Source organism: Podarcis filfolensis (assembly GCF_964270895.1).
Source record: "Podarcis filfolensis genome assembly, chromosome: 13".
Lineage (NCBI taxonomy): Eukaryota > Metazoa > Chordata > Lepidosauria > Squamata > Lacertidae > Podarcis > Podarcis filfolensis.
Window position 1 is genome coordinate 6,919,281 of NC_139615.1, and position 20,432 is coordinate 6,939,712.

At 46.4% G+C, this 20,432-nt stretch overlaps 2 protein-coding genes and 1 long non-coding RNA gene across 4 annotated transcripts; 2 read left to right on the forward strand and 1 right to left on the reverse strand.

Annotated features, from left to right (window-relative positions):
- Positions 1 to 1,012: 1,012 nt before the first annotated feature.
- On the forward strand, positions 1,013 to 8,254 carry PSMB5 (proteasome 20S subunit beta 5). Its single transcript, XM_083582014.1, has 3 exons — positions 1,013 to 1,327; positions 2,557 to 2,863; positions 7,774 to 8,254. The coding sequence occupies exons 1-3, from the start codon at positions 1,079 to 1,081 to the stop codon at positions 8,070 to 8,072; spliced, it is 855 nt and encodes a 284-aa protein (XP_083438140.1). The 5' UTR covers positions 1,013 to 1,078; the 3' UTR covers positions 8,073 to 8,254.
- Positions 7,766 to 11,636, reverse strand: LOC310747541. Its single transcript, XR_014540935.1, has 2 exons — positions 10,492 to 11,636; positions 7,766 to 8,509 (listed from the first exon to the last, which is right to left on the reverse strand). It is a non-coding gene; the product is annotated as an uncharacterized lncRNA (long non-coding RNA).
- Positions 8,681 to 20,114, forward strand: LOC310747538 (uncharacterized protein C14orf93). 2 transcript variants are annotated; one of them, XM_083582010.1, is made up of 7 exons: positions 8,681 to 9,569; positions 13,140 to 13,794; positions 14,493 to 14,738; positions 14,930 to 14,991; positions 15,555 to 15,658; positions 16,146 to 16,258; positions 18,524 to 20,114. In XM_083582010.1, exons 2-7 carry the CDS (start codon positions 13,273 to 13,275, stop codon positions 18,923 to 18,925), a joined length of 1,449 nt encoding a protein of 482 aa, XP_083438136.1. In that variant the 5' UTR covers positions 8,681 to 9,569; positions 13,140 to 13,272; the 3' UTR covers positions 18,926 to 20,114. The 2 variants fall into 2 exon arrangements, with proteins under 2 accessions (XP_083438136.1, XP_083438135.1); XM_083582009.1 differs by lacking the exon at positions 8,681 to 9,569 and having other exon boundaries at positions 11,920 to 13,794.
- Positions 20,115 to 20,432: the final 318 nt, after the last annotated feature.

Sequence of the window (20,432 nt, forward strand, 5' to 3'; positions counted from 1 at the left end):
CTGGCTGGGGTTGATTGAAGTTGTACTCCAGAGGGCACCATGTAAGCTATTCCTGCACTAGATGTTAGTCTGTCACCATCCCTGCTGAGTTTCAGGTGCCTGGTTAAAATTGTTTTATTTCAGGAGGCCTTTGCAACATGACTGCGTCTTTGAAGTTTTACATTTTCTGATGCTTTAGGTTTATTTTTTAAAATTTATGAGGTTAAATTCATTCTTTACATTCTGTTTGTTTTTGTCATTTTATTGTTATAAGCTGCTTTGGGACCTAGATGGTGAAAAGCTGAAAATAAATTTAATAATAATAATAACAACAGTTCAGAAGAAGAGTGCTACACTTGCACATGAGTCTTTAACCCCTATTTTTCACACTTGCAAAGATCAGACACTTCAGGGTACTTGAATTCTGCTTCTGGATTCCCCAGCTACTACTGTCCAATCATGAATGAGGGGCTATCTTGTTTACTTCTTTTAGCCCAGTATTTGTTGTTGGCCTCCAGGCCACCATGTGGCAGTGAGTTCCATAGGAAACGAAACTTGCACATCGTGCACCGTACAAGGAAAACTCGTTTCCTTTGCTTTGCTTCATCCTTGTCCTAGAATCCTAGAATTGTAGAGTTGGAAGGGACCCTTTGGGTCATCTAGTCCAACCCCTAACATCACTAGTTGCTCAGAATGTAAAGTGATAAAAGCGCTCGCCCTTTCTCATCCCCAAACGACATCCCTCCCCCCCCACCTCCCAGGAAATGAAGACGGTGACTGACACATTTCCCTTCCCTTGACCTATTTGCTTTCGCCGGGGCAACCGGTCTCTCAGGTCTAGCCTTGCCCTCACCTAAGATGGCGCCCGGCCTTTTATTCGTACCAGCAAGCCTCAGGCAACGGCGCTGCCCCCTCACTAAAAATGGCGAAGCCAACCTCTCACGCGCAACGTGAAATGAGAACGAGACCGCAACCAAGATGGCGCCCGCCGCTTGCTTATAGGCGTCCGGCTCCAGCGAGCTCTGCCCACACCAAACATGGCGCCCGGAGCCTATATAGGCTGTAGGCCCTGAGTCACGGTGACTAGCCCTTATCCAAGATGGCGCTGGCCAGCCTGCTGGAGCCGCAGCTGCCCGTGAACAGGGCCGGGTTCTTCGGTTTCGGGGCCGGCAACGAGTTCCGACTCCCCGCGCTCGGCACCTGCGGTGGGGGCGGCCATGGGGCGGAGGCCCAGGCCTCGGGGATGCCCCTGCTTCTGGCGGCCCCTGGTCCCGGCCTGGACCGAGGCACCGCCGCGGGGGATGCCAAGATCGAGCTGCTGCACGGCACCACCACCCTGGCCTTCAAGGTGGGCGGCGGGGAGTGGGGGACACGCCCCTTTGGGGGCTGAGAGGGGGCGCTTTGGGTGCGAGTGGGGGGGTTGGATGCATCGCTTTGGGGGGTGAGCCCTATTTGGAGAAGACTCATTGAGACGAATGAGTTGGGTCCTCTCTTGAGTACGGCCAGCATTGGATTACAAACCCAGGTTTTGAAACCTTTATCTTGTTTGTTTGCTGAAAGCTGTTCTTGGCTGTTTTTATTATTTGCACGTGGAAGGCCAAGTGCAGCTTTTACAGTGTCCGACTAGGACCCGGGAGACAAGGGTTCGAATCCCCACTCAGCCATGAAGCCTCCCTGGGTGACCTTAGGCCAGTCACCATCTCTCAGCCTCACAGGGTGGTGGGTGCTTGTTGTGAGTTCGTTCTGGGCTTTTTATTATGTAATTTGTGTTTTGATACTGTGTTTTTATGATTGCGAGTCACCATGAGATCTGCGGATGAAGGGTGGTATACAAATTTAATAATATTGATGATTGCTTGTTTAATTAAATTTGTATACCGCCCTTCATCTGAGGGTCACAAGGTGGTATACAGAACAAGTGGTATGGAATGTTAATGGCTTTAAATACATAAGCTCTCCTGGGAGTAGGGATGACAAGAAAGATATCTGGCTGGTGGTGGCTGTAGTTATTGGCGAATAAGAGGCCTGAACTGGATGTTCAGATATGTGCGAAGGAGTCCATATTGGGGTAATTTGGGAGAATAGGTTGGTTCAGTTGGGGGCATAGAAAATTGGGAAGTGGAAGGCACACTTTGTAGAGAGGGATTCACTTGAAGGAAAGGCTTCAGGAAACGGAAGACCTGAGAAGGTGGGCAAAGGGTGGCATTGTCTTCAAAAGTCACTTTGAGATTATCACCTGAGTTTTTCGGAATAGAATTAATGGGCTTTTGATGTCTTGTGGGCACTTCTGAGGGAGAGGGATACTGGCCTCACAAACCCTGGTGTTCTTTTGGACTGGTGATTCAGGTTGAGACAGAGGTAGGCTGCTTTGGCAAATCCCAAACTGGATTGGCAGGTGAATGTTGCCTCAGGATGGTATCTTATCACCTGGACCATGTAATAGGGTGTGAGGAACCCTCTTGCATTGGTGCCTTCAAGCAGGGTGGGCACACTTTGGATTGCCATTCATTCTGGTTGTGTGTATCCTTTGTGGTTTGTTCATCATGATCTTGACCTCTTGATTCCTTGATCCTCCAGTTTCAGCATGGTGTGATAGTGGCCGTGGATTCCCGGGCAACAGCAGGTGTCTACATTGCTTCTCAGACGGTCAAGAAGGTCATCGAGATTAACCCTTACCTGCTGGGCACCATGGCTGGTGGTGCAGCCGATTGCAGCTTCTGGGAGCGGCTGCTGGCACGGCAGTGTCGCATCTATGAACTCCGCAACAAGGAGCAGATATCGGTGGCTGCTGCCTCGAAGCTGTTGGCCAACATGGTGTATCAGTACAAGGGAATGGGGCTCTCTATGGGTACCATGATCTGTGGCTGGGACAAGCGAGGGCCAGGTGAGGACACCACATTTTTCTTGGGGGGGGGGGCTTTCGTAAGATTTAAATGTCCTCTCCACTTCCCTATCTTACTAAATTCTAACCAGATTTAGCCTTTGTGCTATTTCTCTTGATCATGCCTGTACCCACACCTATGTTCTGGTGACTCCACAATCCTTGTCTGTATTTACATTGGCATTTGCTGTGGGAAGTGCTATACAGGTGGTGATATACCCATTGTGTGATGTTCCTGAATGCACATATATATTTTTATCTGGCACCCTGGGCTCCTTTGGGAGAAAGGGCAGGATAAAAAAAATTAATGATGGTTAAGATTACCTTTCTGGGGTCCAGTGTCCTTCTGTTCCTGCTTTCTTCACTTAAAACTACCTTCTGAGACTCCCCAACCTTTACATTTGCATTGGTTTAGGACTAATTAAGGCTGTACCCCTACCTCACATGCTGTTCGAGTTTTGTGTTGGGTTTTCTGACATTGCATTTTGACACTGGGAAAAGAACATGCACTGGTTCTGAATTCTGCTGTGCATCTCAAGTGATACTTTGGCTCCTGCTCTCTCTAGCTCGCTTTTGTTTGTTTCTACTTCCTTGGGAAACTACAGCACGTTAATACTCTTTATAGGTAAGTGTTCAATTCTGTAGGGAGGTCGAGCCAGTAACATAGGAAACATACTGCCCTGCTAGCTGGATTAAAATATCTGGAAGATACCTGGATAAATTACAGTCACACCTCGGGTTACAGCTGCTTCAGGTTGCGTTTTTTCGGGTTACGCACCCGCTGAAACCCAGAAGTACCGGAACGGGTTACTTCTGGGTTTCGGCAGTCGCATATGCGCAGAAGTGCTAAACTGTGCTTTGCGCATGCGCAGAAGTGCCGAATCGCAATCTGCGTGTGTGCAGACGCGCCGCTGCGGGTTGCGAGCGCTGCAGGTTGCAAACGTGTATCTCACACGGATCACATTCACAACCCTCGTGTCCACTGTATTGGAGAAGTGACTGATTAACTTGCTAGTGGTGAGGTTATTATAGTTTACCAATTAAGTATAATATTTTATATCCTGCTTTCTTCCATCTTGAAACTTAGATGATGCATGTAGGGCTCACAAGGGGTCTCCCATTCAGGCACAGATCAGACCCCGACCTATTTAGCTTCTGCAGGGCTGCTGCTAGAAACTCTTGCAAAGTCTCTGGCTGTGTAAAAATGTGTCTAGAAGCAAAGGTGGTTGTGCCTCCAGGTTGAATATGCTAACTAGGGAGGTGGTATCTCCAGGTAGAGTGTGCTTGGTACAGCCATTGTTGCTTTGGTACAGCTAGCTGTTTTACTAAACGTTCCCCTACCTGGTTCCCTCCAGATATTTTAGTCCACAGCTGTGCTGTCTGGCACTGATGGGAGCAGTGGTCCAAGAATTCTGGAGGATACCAGGGGAAGGGTGTATGTACTAAGTTGACTGGGCTTGCATTTGTAAGTAGGAAGATTCCCACAATCCCCACATAGATGGTTGGTACCCAGTACTTGTTGCCCATGAAGGCCTTCCTCTGGAAGCACTTGGTTGCACTAGCGTAGAATCACAGTGATGTGATCATATTTAAAATGGTTTTGTCTACTTTAAATATTTGTATAGATAGATAGATTCTTTATTGTCATTACACACGTGCAACATTGCACAAGTGCAACGAAATTGGATGCCATCCCTTAAAAACAACAAAAGCAAAACAACAACAACAACCCACAAACCACATTCCAGCCACACCCACACCCACACCCATCAATCTCCCAAGTCACACTATCGAGTTACAGCATTCAAAAGGGCCACAGCTCTCGGGTAGAAACTGTTTTTCAGTCTATTTGTCCTTGACTTGATGTTTCTATATCTCCTGCCAGACGGCAGTAGTGCAAACAGACTGTATCCCGGGTGAGATGAATCCTGCAGGATGTTGTTTGCTTTCCTAAGACAACGGGAACCGTACAATTCTTCCAAGGATGGGAGAGGTTGACCAATAATCCTTTGTGCTGTGGTTATGACCTTCTGGAGCACCTTCCTCTCCCTAGCTGTACAACTGGAGAACCAAGCACAAATACAGTATGTAAGAATGCTCTCTATGGAGCCTCGGTAGAAGGACACCAGCAGTCTCTCACTCAGATTATTCTTCTTTAAAAGTCTGAGGAAATAAATTCTCTGCTGGGCCTTCTTCACCAGAGCAGTGGTATTTGCGCTCCAAGTCATGCCCTGATCGATAGTTACTCCCAAAAACCTGAATTCCGCCACCCTCTCCACCCGTTCCCCATTGATATGCAAGGGCTGAATGTCCGCCTTTTTTTTTCCTGTAATCCACCACTAATTCCTTGGTCTTAGCCGTATTAAGAGCCAGATTGTTCTCTCCACACCAAACACAGAGCCGCTCCACCTCGTCCCGATAGGCGGACTCATCCCCTCCTGAAATGAGCCCTACCACCGTAGTGTCATCAGCAAACTTGATGATTTTGTTGCTGGAATAGATGGCTGTACAGTCATACGTATAGAGAGCATAGAGCAGGGGACTCAACACACAACCCTGTGGTGAGCCGGTGTTAAGGCTAAGGGCTGTGGACATATGTGACCCTACTCTAACCCTCTGAGAACGTTCTGACAAAAAATCCAAAACCCAGAGACAGGTGGAGTTGGAGAGTCCAATCGCCTCTAGCTTGGACACCAGTCTATGGGGGAGAATAGTGTTAAAAGCTGAGCTAAAATCCACAAACAGCAGCCTCACATAACTCCCCGGCTGCTCCAGATGGGACAGAGCAGCATGGAGAGTGGTGGTGATAGCGTCCTCTGTGGATCTATTTGCCCTGTATGCAAACTGGTAGTTGTCAAAAGTTGATGGAAGACAGGAAATAATATGACGGCGCACCAGTTTCTCAAAACACTTCATGATGATTGGAGTCAGTGCAACTGGTCTGTAGTCGTTCAAACTACTGATTGTGGATTTTTTGGGCAGAGGGACAATAGTTGACGACTTCAGGCAGGGTGGGACAATAGACTGGTGTAAGGACTTGTTGAAGATCTTAGTAAAGACCCTCGCCAGCTGATCCGCACAGCCCTTCAACACCTTTCCAGTGATGCCATCAGGTCCAGCCGCCTTCCTCGGATTCACCATCCTCAATACCTTTCTCACCTCATGCTCCTCTACCGTGAATGAGGGGCCCCTAAGGGCTGGTGGCTGTAATACCGGCGTCTCAGGTGGCTCCTTCTCGAAGCGAGCAAAGAAGAGGTTAAGCTCCTCCGCCAGCAAAGGGTCACCGTCGACAGCACCAAGGTTAGGTTTGTAGTTGGTAATGTGCTGAATCCCCTGCCACATCTGTCTTGTGTTGTTGCTCCTTAAATTATCCTCAATCCTCAGCCTATAATCCCGTTTTGCCTGTCGAATACCCCTCTTCAAGTTTGCTCTTGCCACACTGTAAAGCTGCACCTCGCCTGACCTGAAAGCCCTGTTCCTTTCCCGCAACAGGCCCTGGACCTCTCTATTCATCCAGGGTTTCTGATTGGGATAAAACCGGATGGATTTGTTTACTGTGACAGTGTCTGTGCAGTGATTGATATAGCACAGAACTGCCGCCGTGTGCTCCTCCAGGTCTGAACGATCGAAAATATCCCAATTAGTTCTCTCAAAACAGTCCTGCAGCTGGTGAATAGCACCTTCAGGCCAGATTTTAACAGATTTTAATATTGTGTATAGCAGACCATTGGGCCAGGTTGGCTGCTCTCCTGAGAAAAAATCCAAAGAATTTACATGGGCTCTGCACATTTTTAATTTCCTCAGTGTTTGCACTTACTAGTCCCTTTGGTAAATCCCTTTCTCATATGTTTATTTGTTACATCCTGTCTTTCCATGTGGAATACCCAATATGTCTAAATATGGTTGGGGCTGAGAGAAGCTGCAGTCTTTGGTTCCCCTGAAATCAGTGATACTTTGCATCCAAGTATGCAAAGGACTAGGATATAAACCTTTCTGTATCCCTTTATTCCTCTGACTTAGGCATGAAGATCTTGTTCCATATTCTACATCATATTCTCCCCTTTCCGTCACCAAGGCTGTGCTCTCATTGCAACCCCCCCCCACTTCTTTCTAAATCAGTGCCTACAGTTTCAGGATATCCTAAAATACCTCTTCATTTAACATTCCCCAAAGGATTCCGTCCCCCACCTAAACACTTAAAAGCACATTCTTCCCAGGACCACCTTTCCCCTCCAGGTGTTGGACTGCAACTTCCACCATCCCTGACCATAGGCTATGCTTGCTGGAGCTGATGGGAGTTGGAGACCAGCAACATTTGGAGGGCTACAGTTTCCCTATTTCTGGTGTAGGATACAGGACACATAGCTGTGTGTTGCAGCTCTTTTTATAGCAAGGGAAACCCCAGTGTTTTCATTGTGAAGATATCTGTGTAGCTTGTTCCATCAGGATGGGAAACTGATCTTGAAGAATTAATCCTTTTGGGTTTTGTCAACGGTCCAGGAAGGCTGATTAGAGCAGGGAATACTGGGCAGAAGATGCCTGGAGCTGTGGCCAAGTTTATTCTTGAGCTTGGAACAAAATGCATAGCTATAGCTCCTCCCAATAAACATAACCCCCCCCCAGCATTCCAGTTGCCACATTTCCTTTGGATGTTGCATAGCCCCATGTTGGGACACATGCAGCAGCATCAGGAACTGTAGCGCTTGGGTGTTGAAACTTGGAGAGGGTTGCTGGAAGAAGCTCAGAGGGCTGAATGCTCCCTTCCATCAACCTGTTTAAAAACACGGTATAGAAATTGAGATAATTTTTGGAGGGGAGAAGGGTGTGCAAGGCAACCTTTGGGGCTGATACGATAATTGTAATGATTTTGTGAAAAGCCCCAGTAACACAAACTTCCCCACCCTGCCTTTCAGGCCTTTATTACGTGGACAGTGAAGGGAACCGCATCTCGGGCAAAGTTTTCTCGGTGGGCTCCGGTTCTGTCTACGCCTACGGAGTGATGGACCGTGGCTACTCTAACGATCTCACCGTCGAAGAAGCCTGCGATCTGGCCCGTCGCGCCATCTACCAGGCTACATACCGCGATGCCTACTCTGGGGGCACAGTCAACCTCTACCACGTACGCCAGGATGGCTGGGTCCGTGTCTCCAGCGACGACGTGTCCAAACTCCATGAATTATATAATGACAAAGCCACAGAAACAGTAGCTTGAGATGATGGACTTTGGGAGAAAGCTGGGGTGCTGATTTGGGGTCTTTTAAGGGTTGTTGGCTGGAGGAAGGGCAGGACTCACAGATGCCGCTGTCTGGGAAGATGTCTCATGCTTGTAACCCATGTTTCATGTAGTATTTGGTTTTTTTTTCCTTGTTCAGAATTAAACTTCTGCTGTCCAAACTGTTTTTTGTCTTCACTTGAAAAACGAGAGTGGGCAAGGGAAATCTTGGCTACTCCAGTCCCGTCAGAGGTGTGTTGTTGGCTTTGGATTCCTGCCAACAGAGGGATGCCTTGGAGGGGCAAACATGCTGGCTGCCTCTGTGGGCATTAGTGATTGGGCACAGGAGGTGGGAGATAAATGTCTCTTGAAATTCATTGTTCCTAGGCAAGAAAGCAGAAGGTCGGCTGTTCCCACAGGCACTGAAGCATACGTGTCTGCCGATACCAAGGGAGGGAGGAAGTCAAACGATTGTTAAATAATTGCTCCTTTCCCCCATGATAGCCCACATTACTTCACTTGCATCTTCACACATGTTTGATCAAACCAGTCCCTTGCCCTTCATAGGGATCCCACCCCCTCACCCGCCCCAAATCTATGCTTGTTGAATGTTGACAGTCCTAGATGAAAAAGTGCATGCCAATATTAACCCATGCTGGCCCCCTTGCCAAACATAGCCATCCCAAATACTTTTATGCACCGTTGGATTTTCTGGTTCCCACCCAATTGACGCGAGCGATGTGTGTGCAGTGCGTAGAACCTAATGTGAACAGAAAAGGTTATTGCCAGCTGCAGGGCAGCAGGAATAGAATGAACAAAGCAGCCAAGATGGAGGCGTAGTTTTGTAGAGAGTCGAAAACAAAAGAAACCTTCCTGGGTAAACGGCCTTTCCTTTTCCAAATCTGCCCCCCCCCATGCTTGGAGAGGAAGAAAATTAGGGTTACGGTACACAACAAAATGAGTGAGGCATGGGCCAAGAGGTTTCCTGGATTGGGTCGGGGGGGGGGGTACAGCTGCAAAGGTTGAAGGAAAGAGCCGGCAAGAAGGATGAACAGAAGGAGGAAGGCAATGAGGTGAAAGCTGTGTGTACACAGGAGCCAAGGGGAGAGCAATAACAGAAACAGTTCAGAGTGAAATATAGAAGAAGAAACACGAGGGACTAGTAGGAGCATGAGAGGAAGGCTTTGAGAAACAAAATAGCATGCAGAAGTAAAGGGTGGCAAGGATCAAAGGGAAGTGTAAATTGGAGGAATTAAAAACAGCCTGATTGTACATGTCCAGGAAAGGGGGAAATTGGCAGTGCCCAGCTACTCTAGGTGTCCCCTGCTGGGGCCCTGCTCAGGAATGCGTGTGCAGCTTTGGTGTGTGTTTGTGTGCGTACAGGAGATTGGCCAATCAGGGCAGAAGGGGGGAGCATGGGGGTGTGGCGGTTGGCAGCAGGGTGCACATCCTCCCCCTTTGCACACACACGAATACAAAGAGCTGCACGACCTTCCAGTATCCTTTTCCCAGGGACGTGTGGGATGGAATTGGGGGGGTGGGGTGGGGGGAAAGGATCTGGGGAGCGATTGAAAAGGGAGGCACCCCAATCCCTTGTTTGGCCTTGCCAGGGAAAATATACGCCAAGGGAGAGAGAGGCTTGTATGTGGCAGAATGTGGGAGGGGGGAAAGCAGGAGAGCAGGGATATGCTTGGCAGAAAATATATGTACATGCAGGAACAGAGTAGCTTTGGAGGTTTTTGTACATGGATATAGCGAAGAGGGAGAAAGAGGTCTGTATAATGCTGTGGAATGGATAAGTGTACAGGAAAATAGGTAATACTCAGATATCATAGATCATAGATTAGTTTATCCCTCCAAGCCCTTTAACTGCTATGGGGCTTTAAAGAATGGTGGTGGTGGGGAATACCTTTCTTCATTTTATTGTGGATGATGTTAGAATTTTAATGGGAATTAGTAGTGGTCATTAATAACAAGGCAGTTAGTCTGGATTATTTAACACTGTGTAAAGTAATGTGATTTGGCTGTGATGCTGTAGAGGTAAATGGTGTTTCAATAAGAGCGGATAGGAAAATAAGTGGAGAGGTGAGGCTGTGAGTATACTAATTAGGCACACAGGATGTGTGTCTACATGATCAGGCTTGCAGAGGAATAATGCATGCATCTGCGTTGGATTTTTTAATCAAATATACCTTCTCTCGTCTCAATCTAATCATGCTTTTGTTTCTACAAGAGGGTGATTAGAAAAGGCACAGGGGGCTTATTCAATATCATTTGGGGTGACAAATATGCTAACATGCATTATTAATTCTTTTGTTCACCCTGTCAGGATTGCTGTAAAGCAGTGAAATGGTGAATTTCCTTTGGCCCAATTTTTCATTAGTGACTGGCTGCGGAATCATTTTGGACTTAAATTAACCTGGAATAAAAGGGTTTTCTTCTTTGGCGATCACTCATAACTGAGTAAGATTGCCTTCCATAAACACGGTGGAGGCCAATTCTGGATCCACACATCCTTCCACAGTGGGGACATAGGTTTGTTTCCGGGCAGGAGCTGATCACGGTGAGGGTTTGCCAAACATGCCTTCCTCCTAGCATGTTTCTCCCTTTTGCCCTGAGTTCGAGTGTCTTCAAAGCCCATGACACCTTTGGTAAAGACTGTTCTCCAATTGGAGAGCTCGCAGGCCAGTGTTTCCCAATTGTCGGTGTTTATACTACATTTTAATAGATTTGCCTCAAGAGTCTTTAAACCTCTTTTGTTGACCGCCAGCATTATGCTTTCCATTTTTAAGTTCGGAATAGAGTACTGTAGTTGCTTTGGAAGACGATAATCAGGCACTTGAACATCAAGACCAGTCCAACAAAGCTGATGTTGAAGAATCATTGCTTCAACACTATTGATCTTTGCTTCTTTCAGTACACTGGCATTAGTTCGCCTGTCTTCCCTGGAATAAAAGAGTACTCTAAGTGTTTATGACCCTAGGGGTGTGCTAGCCCTGACATTGCAGTGGGAACATGGCAGCTAATAAATTGGAGGGTCTAAATAGTATTTTGTGTGGAAGGGTTGTGTCAAGTGCTTGGGAAGCAGGCGCTGTGAGGCCTGTCAATATTTCCCCTCCCCCAAGTAATAAATTAACCTTCACTTTGAAAGCAAGGGTAAATTAAGAAGGGAAAGACTGGCCACGTAATTTTTAAAATTGTGAGTGACACACAAGCCCATTGGGGACAGACAGCTTTGCTAGTCAGGGATACCAGCTGAGGGAGGACTTATAGGGAAAATACTTATCAGATACCCAGTAACTGGGTGGGCAGGGGGGCAACAAAACCCAGCAACAAATGGAGGGAGAAACAGTATTATTAGAAAATGAGGATTTAAATGTGGTGGGTTTCTCATTCAAGGCCATGGTCGGTGCCCCTGTGTGCCAGGACTTGTGCCAGTGGTGCGTAAGTCTTGACATGACCTTGGGCCTGGTCAGCCATTTTGGAAGATACCCCAGTCAAGGCAACTTTTTTTGGAAATTTATTTTATACGCTGTTGTCGTTGGTGTGCAATTACTGGTATTTCACATGTCCTTATATTGGATTTTAAAACGTAGAATATGAGACCGGCGCCTTTCGCGGGGCCACGGAAAGGAAAGCCCTCGACCACCCAGTGTGAGGAAGGCGGCCTTGAAAAGGGCCCAGCCTCGCGGACCTCCTTAGAGAGCCCCCTTCTCCCCCGTCCATGTTCCTTTCCCCCGCCCCTCGCTCCTATCCCCGGGCCTAGGCGCCACCGTCTGCAACCAATCGGCTCCCTCCTGTTCTTCCGCAATAGCCAATCGGAGAGCGGCGGGGCGGACGGAGGGCTGTGCCGTTCGTACACGACTGCGGCGCTCTTGCCTCTACTGCCTCCCCCCCGCCGCCCCCCCCCCGGGCGCTGCACACGCGGGATGGAATGCTGGGGAGCGTAGGATTCCAAACCGTTGGGCCGCAGAACCGAACGAGGAGAAGCCCCTGGCACGTTTCCCGCCTTGGGGGTTGCGAATTTTAAATATGCAAAGAGATGCCTTGCATGAACTTTAAAACCACTTTCGAGCAGTTGAAATTGGAAAAACGGAACAGCTTCCTAGGGATGGGGATGGATAGTTTCCCCTCTCCGCTTTACTTTCCATTATCACCTCAGACTCGGTCCCCTCCTCCGTCCCCAGTTACGGAGATTCAAAAACATTGGTTCCTCAAGGGCTGTTTGCAAGTGCTTTGCAAGAGCTGAATGCGCTGCTGGTTAAAAGCAAACTGTACTGTTGAGGAGGAAAAACAAACGTTGCACAGTGTGAACTACTGAAACAAGGCAGAGGTTTCCCCCCACTTTTTTCTTTTGGCAGGGTCTCAGTGCTTCTACAAAGAAATTGAAAAGAGGTAGCCAAAACCCGAACTGCTAGTTCAGCTCTTGAGTTCATTGCAGGACTTTGACTGCCAAAATAATCAATAGATATAGACTGTAAAAGCAATAAGATTTACAAGGGGTCAGCTGTGGGTTAATATAGATCCAAATGGACAAGTCGGGTGGCTGGAAGATAGTGCTGAATCCCTCCTAATGTTAATCACACTGAGCATAAATCTAGATTGGGGTTCACAAACTGATTCATAGTCTGTTGAGGTTTTTTTATTCAGGTGGTCTGTGGCTTGTCTGCCTTAAATATAATGATTTTTGATTGTATTTTAATTGCTTTTATTTCTCATATTTATGGAATTATAATTTGAATTCTGTGGAATCCAAATTGTAAGTCAGCCTGATGCAATATAAGAAATAAAAGAACAAAGGAAAATGCAGTTTAAAATACAGCATCTAGCTTGGGGAGGGGGGAGTTTCTGAACTACAGATTTAGACGTATCAGATTGAATGCAAATATGAAATGGCCTGCCCTGTTGGGTTTGGCTACAGCAGATCTGTATACAGAGGTTAGAGCCTAAATCTAAGCAATTTAGATGATCAGAAGCAGGTAGGTTCAGATGTACTACAACATGGCTGTCTGCTCCAGTCATACTCTTAGAAATATTTCTTTAATATCTTTCCTCTTGTTTGCTGAGACCCAGCCTTCCGAGCAGTGCCATGGGCATGCCTTCACCGCAGAGCATTCAAGGCCAGATCTGAAGCTCGCCTTACCTCCTCCAAGAGAACTAGCTGGGGAACACCAAGAATCCCTCATAAACCTGCACCATCATGTCATTCAGTGCCACAATTTTGTTCTCCCCTCCCAACACCAAAGAGGCAAAATGCTGCTGCTGCACCTGCAAGCAGGAGCCGGGGGCTCAGGCGACTACGCCGCCACCGCCACCATCTTCATCGAGCACCCCGATCACGGTTACAGGCAGTGGGCTAGCGGTACAGTCTTCAGAGCAACTGCTCCATGTCATCTATCAACGTGTAGAGAAGGCAGTGGGCCTTGCTGAGGTGGCGCTGAGCCTGGCCAAGGCCAATAATGAAGCCCTGACGCGGCTGGAGGAGGAAATGGGGACACTGCGCCGAAGGACGGCCCCTGTCGTCAAAGCCAGCCCCCTGAGTGGTCCTGAGGAGCGGCAAGAGGACAATGAAGAGCAGAATGAGGAGGAACAAGAGGCCGAAGGCTTCAGAAGTGGCGTCCAGGTGGTCATTGAAGAGCTGCGGCAGCTGGGAGCGGCGGCAGGGCCACCTGGACACTTGGGTTTCTTGCCTGTGCATCTGGGGCCTGGGGGGCTTGGCGGGGTATGTAGGCTGAAGATTAAGAGCTTCTTTGTCCCTCCCACCCCACAAAATACACACAGTCCCCATGTCCCTCCGGTCAGACACAGATGGGCTCATGAATATTTGATGGCATCTCTCGCCTCCTCTGCCAATGACCTGCTCAGGAGAGATGCATTCTGGGAGCCATGCCAAGCTCTGCGCTGCTGTTGTGGCCTGGGGTTGGGGGGCACTGGCAAGAGCTAAAAGTGTATGTGTATTTGTATATGTGATACCAAAGCTGGTACGGGAGTCAGGCTGGAGCTGTTTGCGATGATTAAGGGGCATTGGCAACGTTGTGATTGGCAGACGTTCTAGTGGGTTAGTGTTAGAATGTTTTCATATATATGGGGCTATGAGAAGTGCCTTTGAGCCTTCCGTACCACTTGAGCCAGCTGTGAACTTTTGTCGGTGCAAGATAAAAAGAGGCTTTAAAATTCAGCTATGTGTTTTGGCCAATACGCACTTGTGTTTGCAGGCCAATGCGTTTTGTGTGCGTGCGTGAAAACACACAAAAGAGGGTTTGGAGGAACTTTAAAGGATAGTAGAGCAGAGATTAATTAAAGGCCCACATTCTGAGTCAGAGCTGTAGAATTGGAATAGCAGCTGCGATAGGAAGGGTAGCTGCAGTTTGGAATGAAGGATATCAAATCAAGTCGTACAAGTCTTTTTCTTGTTCTCAGGGAGCAGAAGAATCACCCGCAGTAGATGTCTCCATTCAACGGGTCTATGCCACACCACCTTCCCCCTCCTCGCAGCCTCTGGATGATCCTTCTCTCTCCTGCCCAGAGGTATCCCCCAACAGCATCACCTTGGAGGACAACATGCGCGGGGAGCCACGTTTCTCTTTGGGCTTTGCAAGTCTTCCTTGTAGAAACCGAAGCATGGGACAGAAGAATGCAAGGCGCAAGAGGGACTTGGTGCTCTCGGTTAGTTGCCTTAGATAGCTGCCACATATTGGAGCTTGTGTCTCACAAGGAACTTGGCATGGGCCCAGCAGCTTAGACACTGCAAAGCTTATTTTAATTAACTTTCTGGGGCATGCTGCTCTGTTTTAATAGCTTGGGGTTTGCAGAGTTACTGTGGAGGGGCACTTATCTCTTTCTGTTTACTCTCCCAGAAACTGGTCCATAATGTCCACAACCACATCACCAATGACAAGAGGTTTGATGGCTCTGAGAGGTGAGCTCTGGGTGGGATTGGCAAATAAGATAAGGAAGAGTAACTGCAAAGGAAAGATAACCAACAAGTGTGGCTTCTCTTCTCACTGTGTTGTGGTGGGAGAAGGAAGTTGCATGGATCAAGCTGGTCTTTTCTGCATAGCTAATAGAAGCACAGAACACCTTTATTGATCTGGCAACCCATGTTCCCACTGAAATTAATCTCAACATCCTGAATAGTCAGCCTTCATTATTATTATCCCTTATTAAGGCACCTTAATAACGTTCAGGTTATTAATGCTTATATAGGGCCAACTGTTTGCAACGTGCTTTATAAACTACAAGAGGAGAGGTCTCTGTCTTAACGGCTTGTAATATAGAATGCAACACATGGGAGACAACAGGAAGGAGAAGAAGGAGAGAGTCACGGTAAAGATGGGAGAATAATGTGCTTAGGGTTAGTTAAATTATGGTATGAGGATTTGGAGGTTGTGCTGAAGGCATTGCTAAAAATATGGGTTTTGAAGATGGATTTGTTCTAGTCTTTACGTTTCTCCATTCTCTTTCTCTCTCCCCGCACCCCAGCATTAAATCTTCATGGAATATCTCTGTAGTGAAATTCTTGCTGGAGAAACTGAAGCATGAATTGGTATCAAATCACCACAATTACACTGACAAAGAACTAAAAGGTAAGATGAGGGTGAATAAAAACACTTCACTTGTTTCATGTCTGGATTTTATTGTTAGAACATACCTAGAACATAATGCTTATACACTTTGCTGGTAAATTTTACTCCAGGTCTGAAAACAAATATCTCTCTTGGTGTTCACTCTGGAACTTACTTCTGTTGTTGTTGTTGTTGTTGTTGTTGTTGTTGTTATATTTGTCAGTCACTTTTCTCAGACAGTGACTAAAGTGACTTATGTTGGAACCAGTTCAGAATATCCAATGACAATGTAAAAGCACAGCTATGCACAAAAAAGGCAGGATTAGCAAACTCTACCCCACTAAAAGAGGCCACAGTGCCACCCTTCAAATTAGGAGCCAAAAATCCCAGGTAAAAAGAAAAGTTTACCTTCTGGTGACATTGAAATGCTGGCAGTTCATATACACAGACATGCAGACATAAATATCCTCTGGTCTGCAATTGCTTTGCCCACTTTTTGTTCTGTTAGGTGCTTGTGTGGCCTACTTTCTAACCAAACGACGTGAGTATCGCAACTCTCTGAATCCCTTCAAAGGACTCAAGGAGAAGGAGGAGAAGAAACTACGAAGTAGACGCTACCGGGTAAGGGACCAATCCATTATTCTGAGGAAGTATTTCTCCCGTATTATCTCAATGCTACATAATCTACCAAAAATAGTTTTTTGCCCCTCTTTTTATTTAAGCCCAAATGCATTCCTCCATCAATTCCAAAAATCACACAGAAGTGGAGTAGGAAATGGCATTTATATTCTGGTTAGAAACATAAAGAAGCAACACTGTATATGACAGATGAAGGAATAGGTTTGGTGCACTAAGAAAGTTCTTAATATTTAGCTGGAATTCTCTTCCTTGTAATTTGAACTGTAGGTTCATATCCTATTCCCTGGAAATTTGCTCTGTCATCTATCACAGACCTTCAAATATTTAAAGATGGCTTCTTATGCTCCAGGCTAAACATACCACAACTCCTTCCAAATTTTCATTACAGGGCTGGTCTCTAGGCCCATTTCATCTCTGCTCAGCACACTCCGGTTGTTGAATGGGATGGGTTGCTTAACAGTGGAACAGACCTGGCTCAGAAGTTGGACTCTTTGTTTTTTATGCCGAAGGCAGATGCCTATCAGGGATGCTATAGCAGAGAATTTCCTGCATTGGCAGAGGGATTCAACTTGGCCCTCCAGATGTTGTTGAACAACTTCCCAACAAGCATGGCCTATGGCCATGGATGGTGGAAGTTGTAGTTTAACAACCTCTGGAGGGCCAGAGGTTCCCTATTCATAGATCTTTGGGGTCCTTTCTAACCCTGATTATATAAGGCAGCTTAGAACAGGCTACATGTAGTGGGAACTGCTCTATATCTTCAGTGAACTATGTGATGTTGAAATTACTTGAAGTAAATATATGTTCAAACTGCTGCAAAGACATTCCATCAGTTTCATCAAGCAGTTTAGGTGTTAAATAACTCAGATTTCCTAATTAATAAGTGCATGTTTACTCCTCAGCTGTGACTTTCATAACATTTGAGTTCTGACTGTTCTTGGATTCCAGCCGTAACGACATTTCCTCAGACAACACCATTTCATTCCCCTTTTTATAACCTGATCCTAACTAAGAAGTAAATGGCACTGTGTTCAATGGAGCTTACTCCTTAAGGCTGTCATCTTATGTACACTTCTTGTGAATAAGCCCTATAAACTGCAGTGAGACTTACATCTGAGTTAAATATGCCTATGCTTTATGGAAAGTTGCCAAAGGTAACCGGAGACGGTTTACATATGGAAGTTTTAGAAGTGATTTAACTGGTTAAATCCTTAATGAGTAGTGCTATCCTATGTCTGCTTAGAAGTCCTATTGACTCCAATATGGCATAATCCTGGATAAGTTAGGATTGCAACTGAAATGTCATTTTTTAAAGACTGCAGTCTCATGAACATACATAAGGTAATCCCATTGAAAAAAGTGTGACTTCTGAATAAATACGCACAGGATTGGTCTGTTAGCAGGGTGAGAGGATTCTCTCAGTCAAAAATAAATTACTTGATCAAAGTTGTTAAACAAACTACTATTCATTCTAATTAGCTTCCTACCTAGCAGTTCGTTCCTAAGTGTATTTACTCAGACATAAGGCCCATTGAGTTCAATATGGCTTATTTGCAAGTGTCGGCTTCTAAGACAGCAGCCTGAAACAGAAAAAAAAGGAAGAAGACAAAACCAGGGAACTGGATCATTATGTCTGCATCCCACTTGTTTTCCAGTATCATTTATCAAAGCAGTGCTGGTCTTCCTTTAAAAAGAAAGAAAAATGAAGCCTGCCTCAGAGTAAAGCTTCACTCTCTTCTGAGACCTCCCTGTAGCAGAAGAGACTTTCCTTCACCCAGGGGAGCAGACACTCGGGTGGTGGGGCAAATGAGCCCATCAACCCACAGCTGCCAAGAGGTGTTTGCTTTATAAACTGCAGGCCTTGGAGCATGTGTTCTATTTCTGCTGCAGAGACGATTCCCAAGCTAGCTTGTCAAATACTGGGCAGCAGAAAGCTGTGATTTTCAGACACATGCCACAGAGCGGGTTCCACTTTTTAAAAGACACTGGGCAGCAAGGAAGCAAATTCTTAAGGTGGTGGGGGATTGCAATATGGCAGACCCGGGTAGAGCCGAGTTTTGGAGTCCTCCAACACTAGGGGGAGGACAAAATGGGGGTGAAGGTATATGATAGAGGAGTTTGGGGGCAGGGAGAGACATTTGGGAAAGACAGACCAGTGAGGACAGATGGGGTGAGTAATTGCAGGGGCGTAGGCAAAGATGATATTCTTAGAATGACTAATTAGGCTTCATTTTGTCTTACCATTAGCTTTTTGCAAATCGTTCAGGGGTGGCGCGTCTGCTGGGCCCTGAAGAGCAGCGTCTGTGGCAAGGCGTGACAGAGGAGCTCATGTCAGACGAGGAAGACAGCCTAAGTGAGCCAGGTGTGTGGGTGGCACGCCCCCCACGATTCCGCGCTACCCCTCTCACTCAGCTTTGCTACCGACTTGATGCCAACTCAAAGCATGGCACCAAAGCTAACCGGGTTTATGGGTCGCCCTCTGACCGCCTGCCCTCCGCTGAAGCTCAGCTCCTGCCCTTGCACCTCTACAACCCCCATTTTCAAGAGGAAGGAGCCAGGGCGGGCACACCGCCTAGGCCGCCCAGCCACAAAGGCTTTTGTCCTGACCTCAGCTCATTCGTTGAGATCAAAGTGGAAAAGGATGAGTGACCTGAGAATGCTGATCGTGTTTAATATGGCAGCCAAAAGGAAGACAAGGAGAGAATACAGGATCACCACCAGCTGAACTCAGTATCTTCCCAAAGAGGAGGAGGGAAGCAAATTGCCTGCCATGCGCCAGGTTGCGTTTGTGGGCTGAGACGCATCTTCGCTCCATAAGGAGCTATTACTTCTAGGTCATGATAGAGAAGAAATGGAGGATAGAGAGGGACACCACTGGGAAAAGGAGCCCTTCACAAAGATGTGGCTGTTTGGTCTATACCCAACAGGTTGATGATGTGAACATGAAGAGTACAATGTTGCAAAGGGAATTAAGTCTTTTCTGAGCCTTCAATAAAAGCAGCCTTCAAACATAAATAGGAATTTCCATAAAAACTGACTACATTGTGGACTGGGTGGATCAGAAACTTTGGAGAACCTTTCACATTACAAAACTACTCTCAGTTATACTATTGAGTTAATAGTAGCGCAAAAAAAAATGATAATAATGTCTGAGATGTTTTCTGAAATTATGGGGATTGCTCATTGCTTAGTCAAACTGCTTTTGGGACCACAAGAGTTAAGAGAACACTTAGAGTGCTTCTTGGTTGACTCTTCATTGATAGCAATGCTTTTAAATTAGAAACATTTAGTGATACCAAGTTGACTGTTCTTACCTGTATCTGTGAAAACATTAGGCAGGTGTGTATTTTATTCCTTCATAAACCCCCCTCCTACTTGCAGAGTTCCTATTCCTCCCTATTGTTTGCAGGAAGAGTAAAAATCTTGTGTAGGAACGCGAAGAAAAGCTAAGAAACAACACTCCTGGTTTTTATTATTGCATTGTTGTGATATCTTCCCCTTTGCTAGGTTTCAGGAATGGCTCTCTATTGTCAAACTCCAAGTCCCCTACAACAGGAGATAAAAAATATCTCTGGCTTTTACCAGCGGTAAAACACCAGGCTTTTTGGCTTTTTTAAAAAAACATTTGCATATGCTAATTCACATAAATGTACACTAATTAATTTCCAGAGGATTAGCTGTGCTAGAATGTTGCAGCCAAAACAGCGAAGAGTCATTAACACTTCATGCATCTGATGAAGTGGACTCTAGTTCACAAAAGTTTATGCCGCCATAAGTGTGTTAAGGTGCCATGAGACTCTTCATTGTTCTTACTAAGTAAAAGTACGTGTTGACTTGCCTGGCTCAGGTTTTTAAAAGAATTTGTTTCAAATTAACTATGTGTCAGTCTTACCACTGACCTGTCATTAAACTATGGCACTGGCTCCCACGGGAGGCAGTGATGGCCACCAACTAATACTGGCTATAAAAGAGGATTGGACAAATTCATGGAGGAGGCTGATGTTGGCTCTACTAGCCATGATGGCTATGCTCTGCCTCCACAGCTAGAGTCCGTAATGCTTCTGAGGAGGGATCTTCTGCTTGGATCCTGTTTGTGGGTTTCTCATGGGCACCTGGCTAGCTGCTGTGAGAACAGGATGCTGGACTAAATGGCCCA

Bases quoted from the DNA above. Each gene is read 5' to 3' on its own strand.
- PSMB5 (XM_083582014.1), top strand. From the start codon at position 1,079: ATGGCGCTGGCCAGCCTGCTGGAGCCGCAGCTGCCCGTGAACAGGGCC. The intron at 1,328-2,556 runs GTGGGCGGCGGG...TTGATCCTCCAG, and splicing joins CCACCACCCTGGCCTTCAAG to TTTCAGCATGGTGTGATAGT. The intron at 2,864-7,773 runs GTGAGGACACCA...CCTGCCTTTCAG, and splicing joins CTGGGACAAGCGAGGGCCAG to GCCTTTATTACGTGGACAGT.
- LOC310747538 (XM_083582010.1), top strand. From the start codon at position 13,273: ATGTCATTCAGTGCCACAATTTTGTTCTCCCCTCCCAACACCAAAGAG. The intron at 14,739-14,929 runs GTTAGTTGCCTT...TTACTCTCCCAG, and splicing joins AGAGGGACTTGGTGCTCTCG to AAACTGGTCCATAATGTCCA. The intron at 16,259-18,523 runs GTAAGGGACCAA...TCTTACCATTAG, and splicing joins TACGAAGTAGACGCTACCGG to CTTTTTGCAAATCGTTCAGG.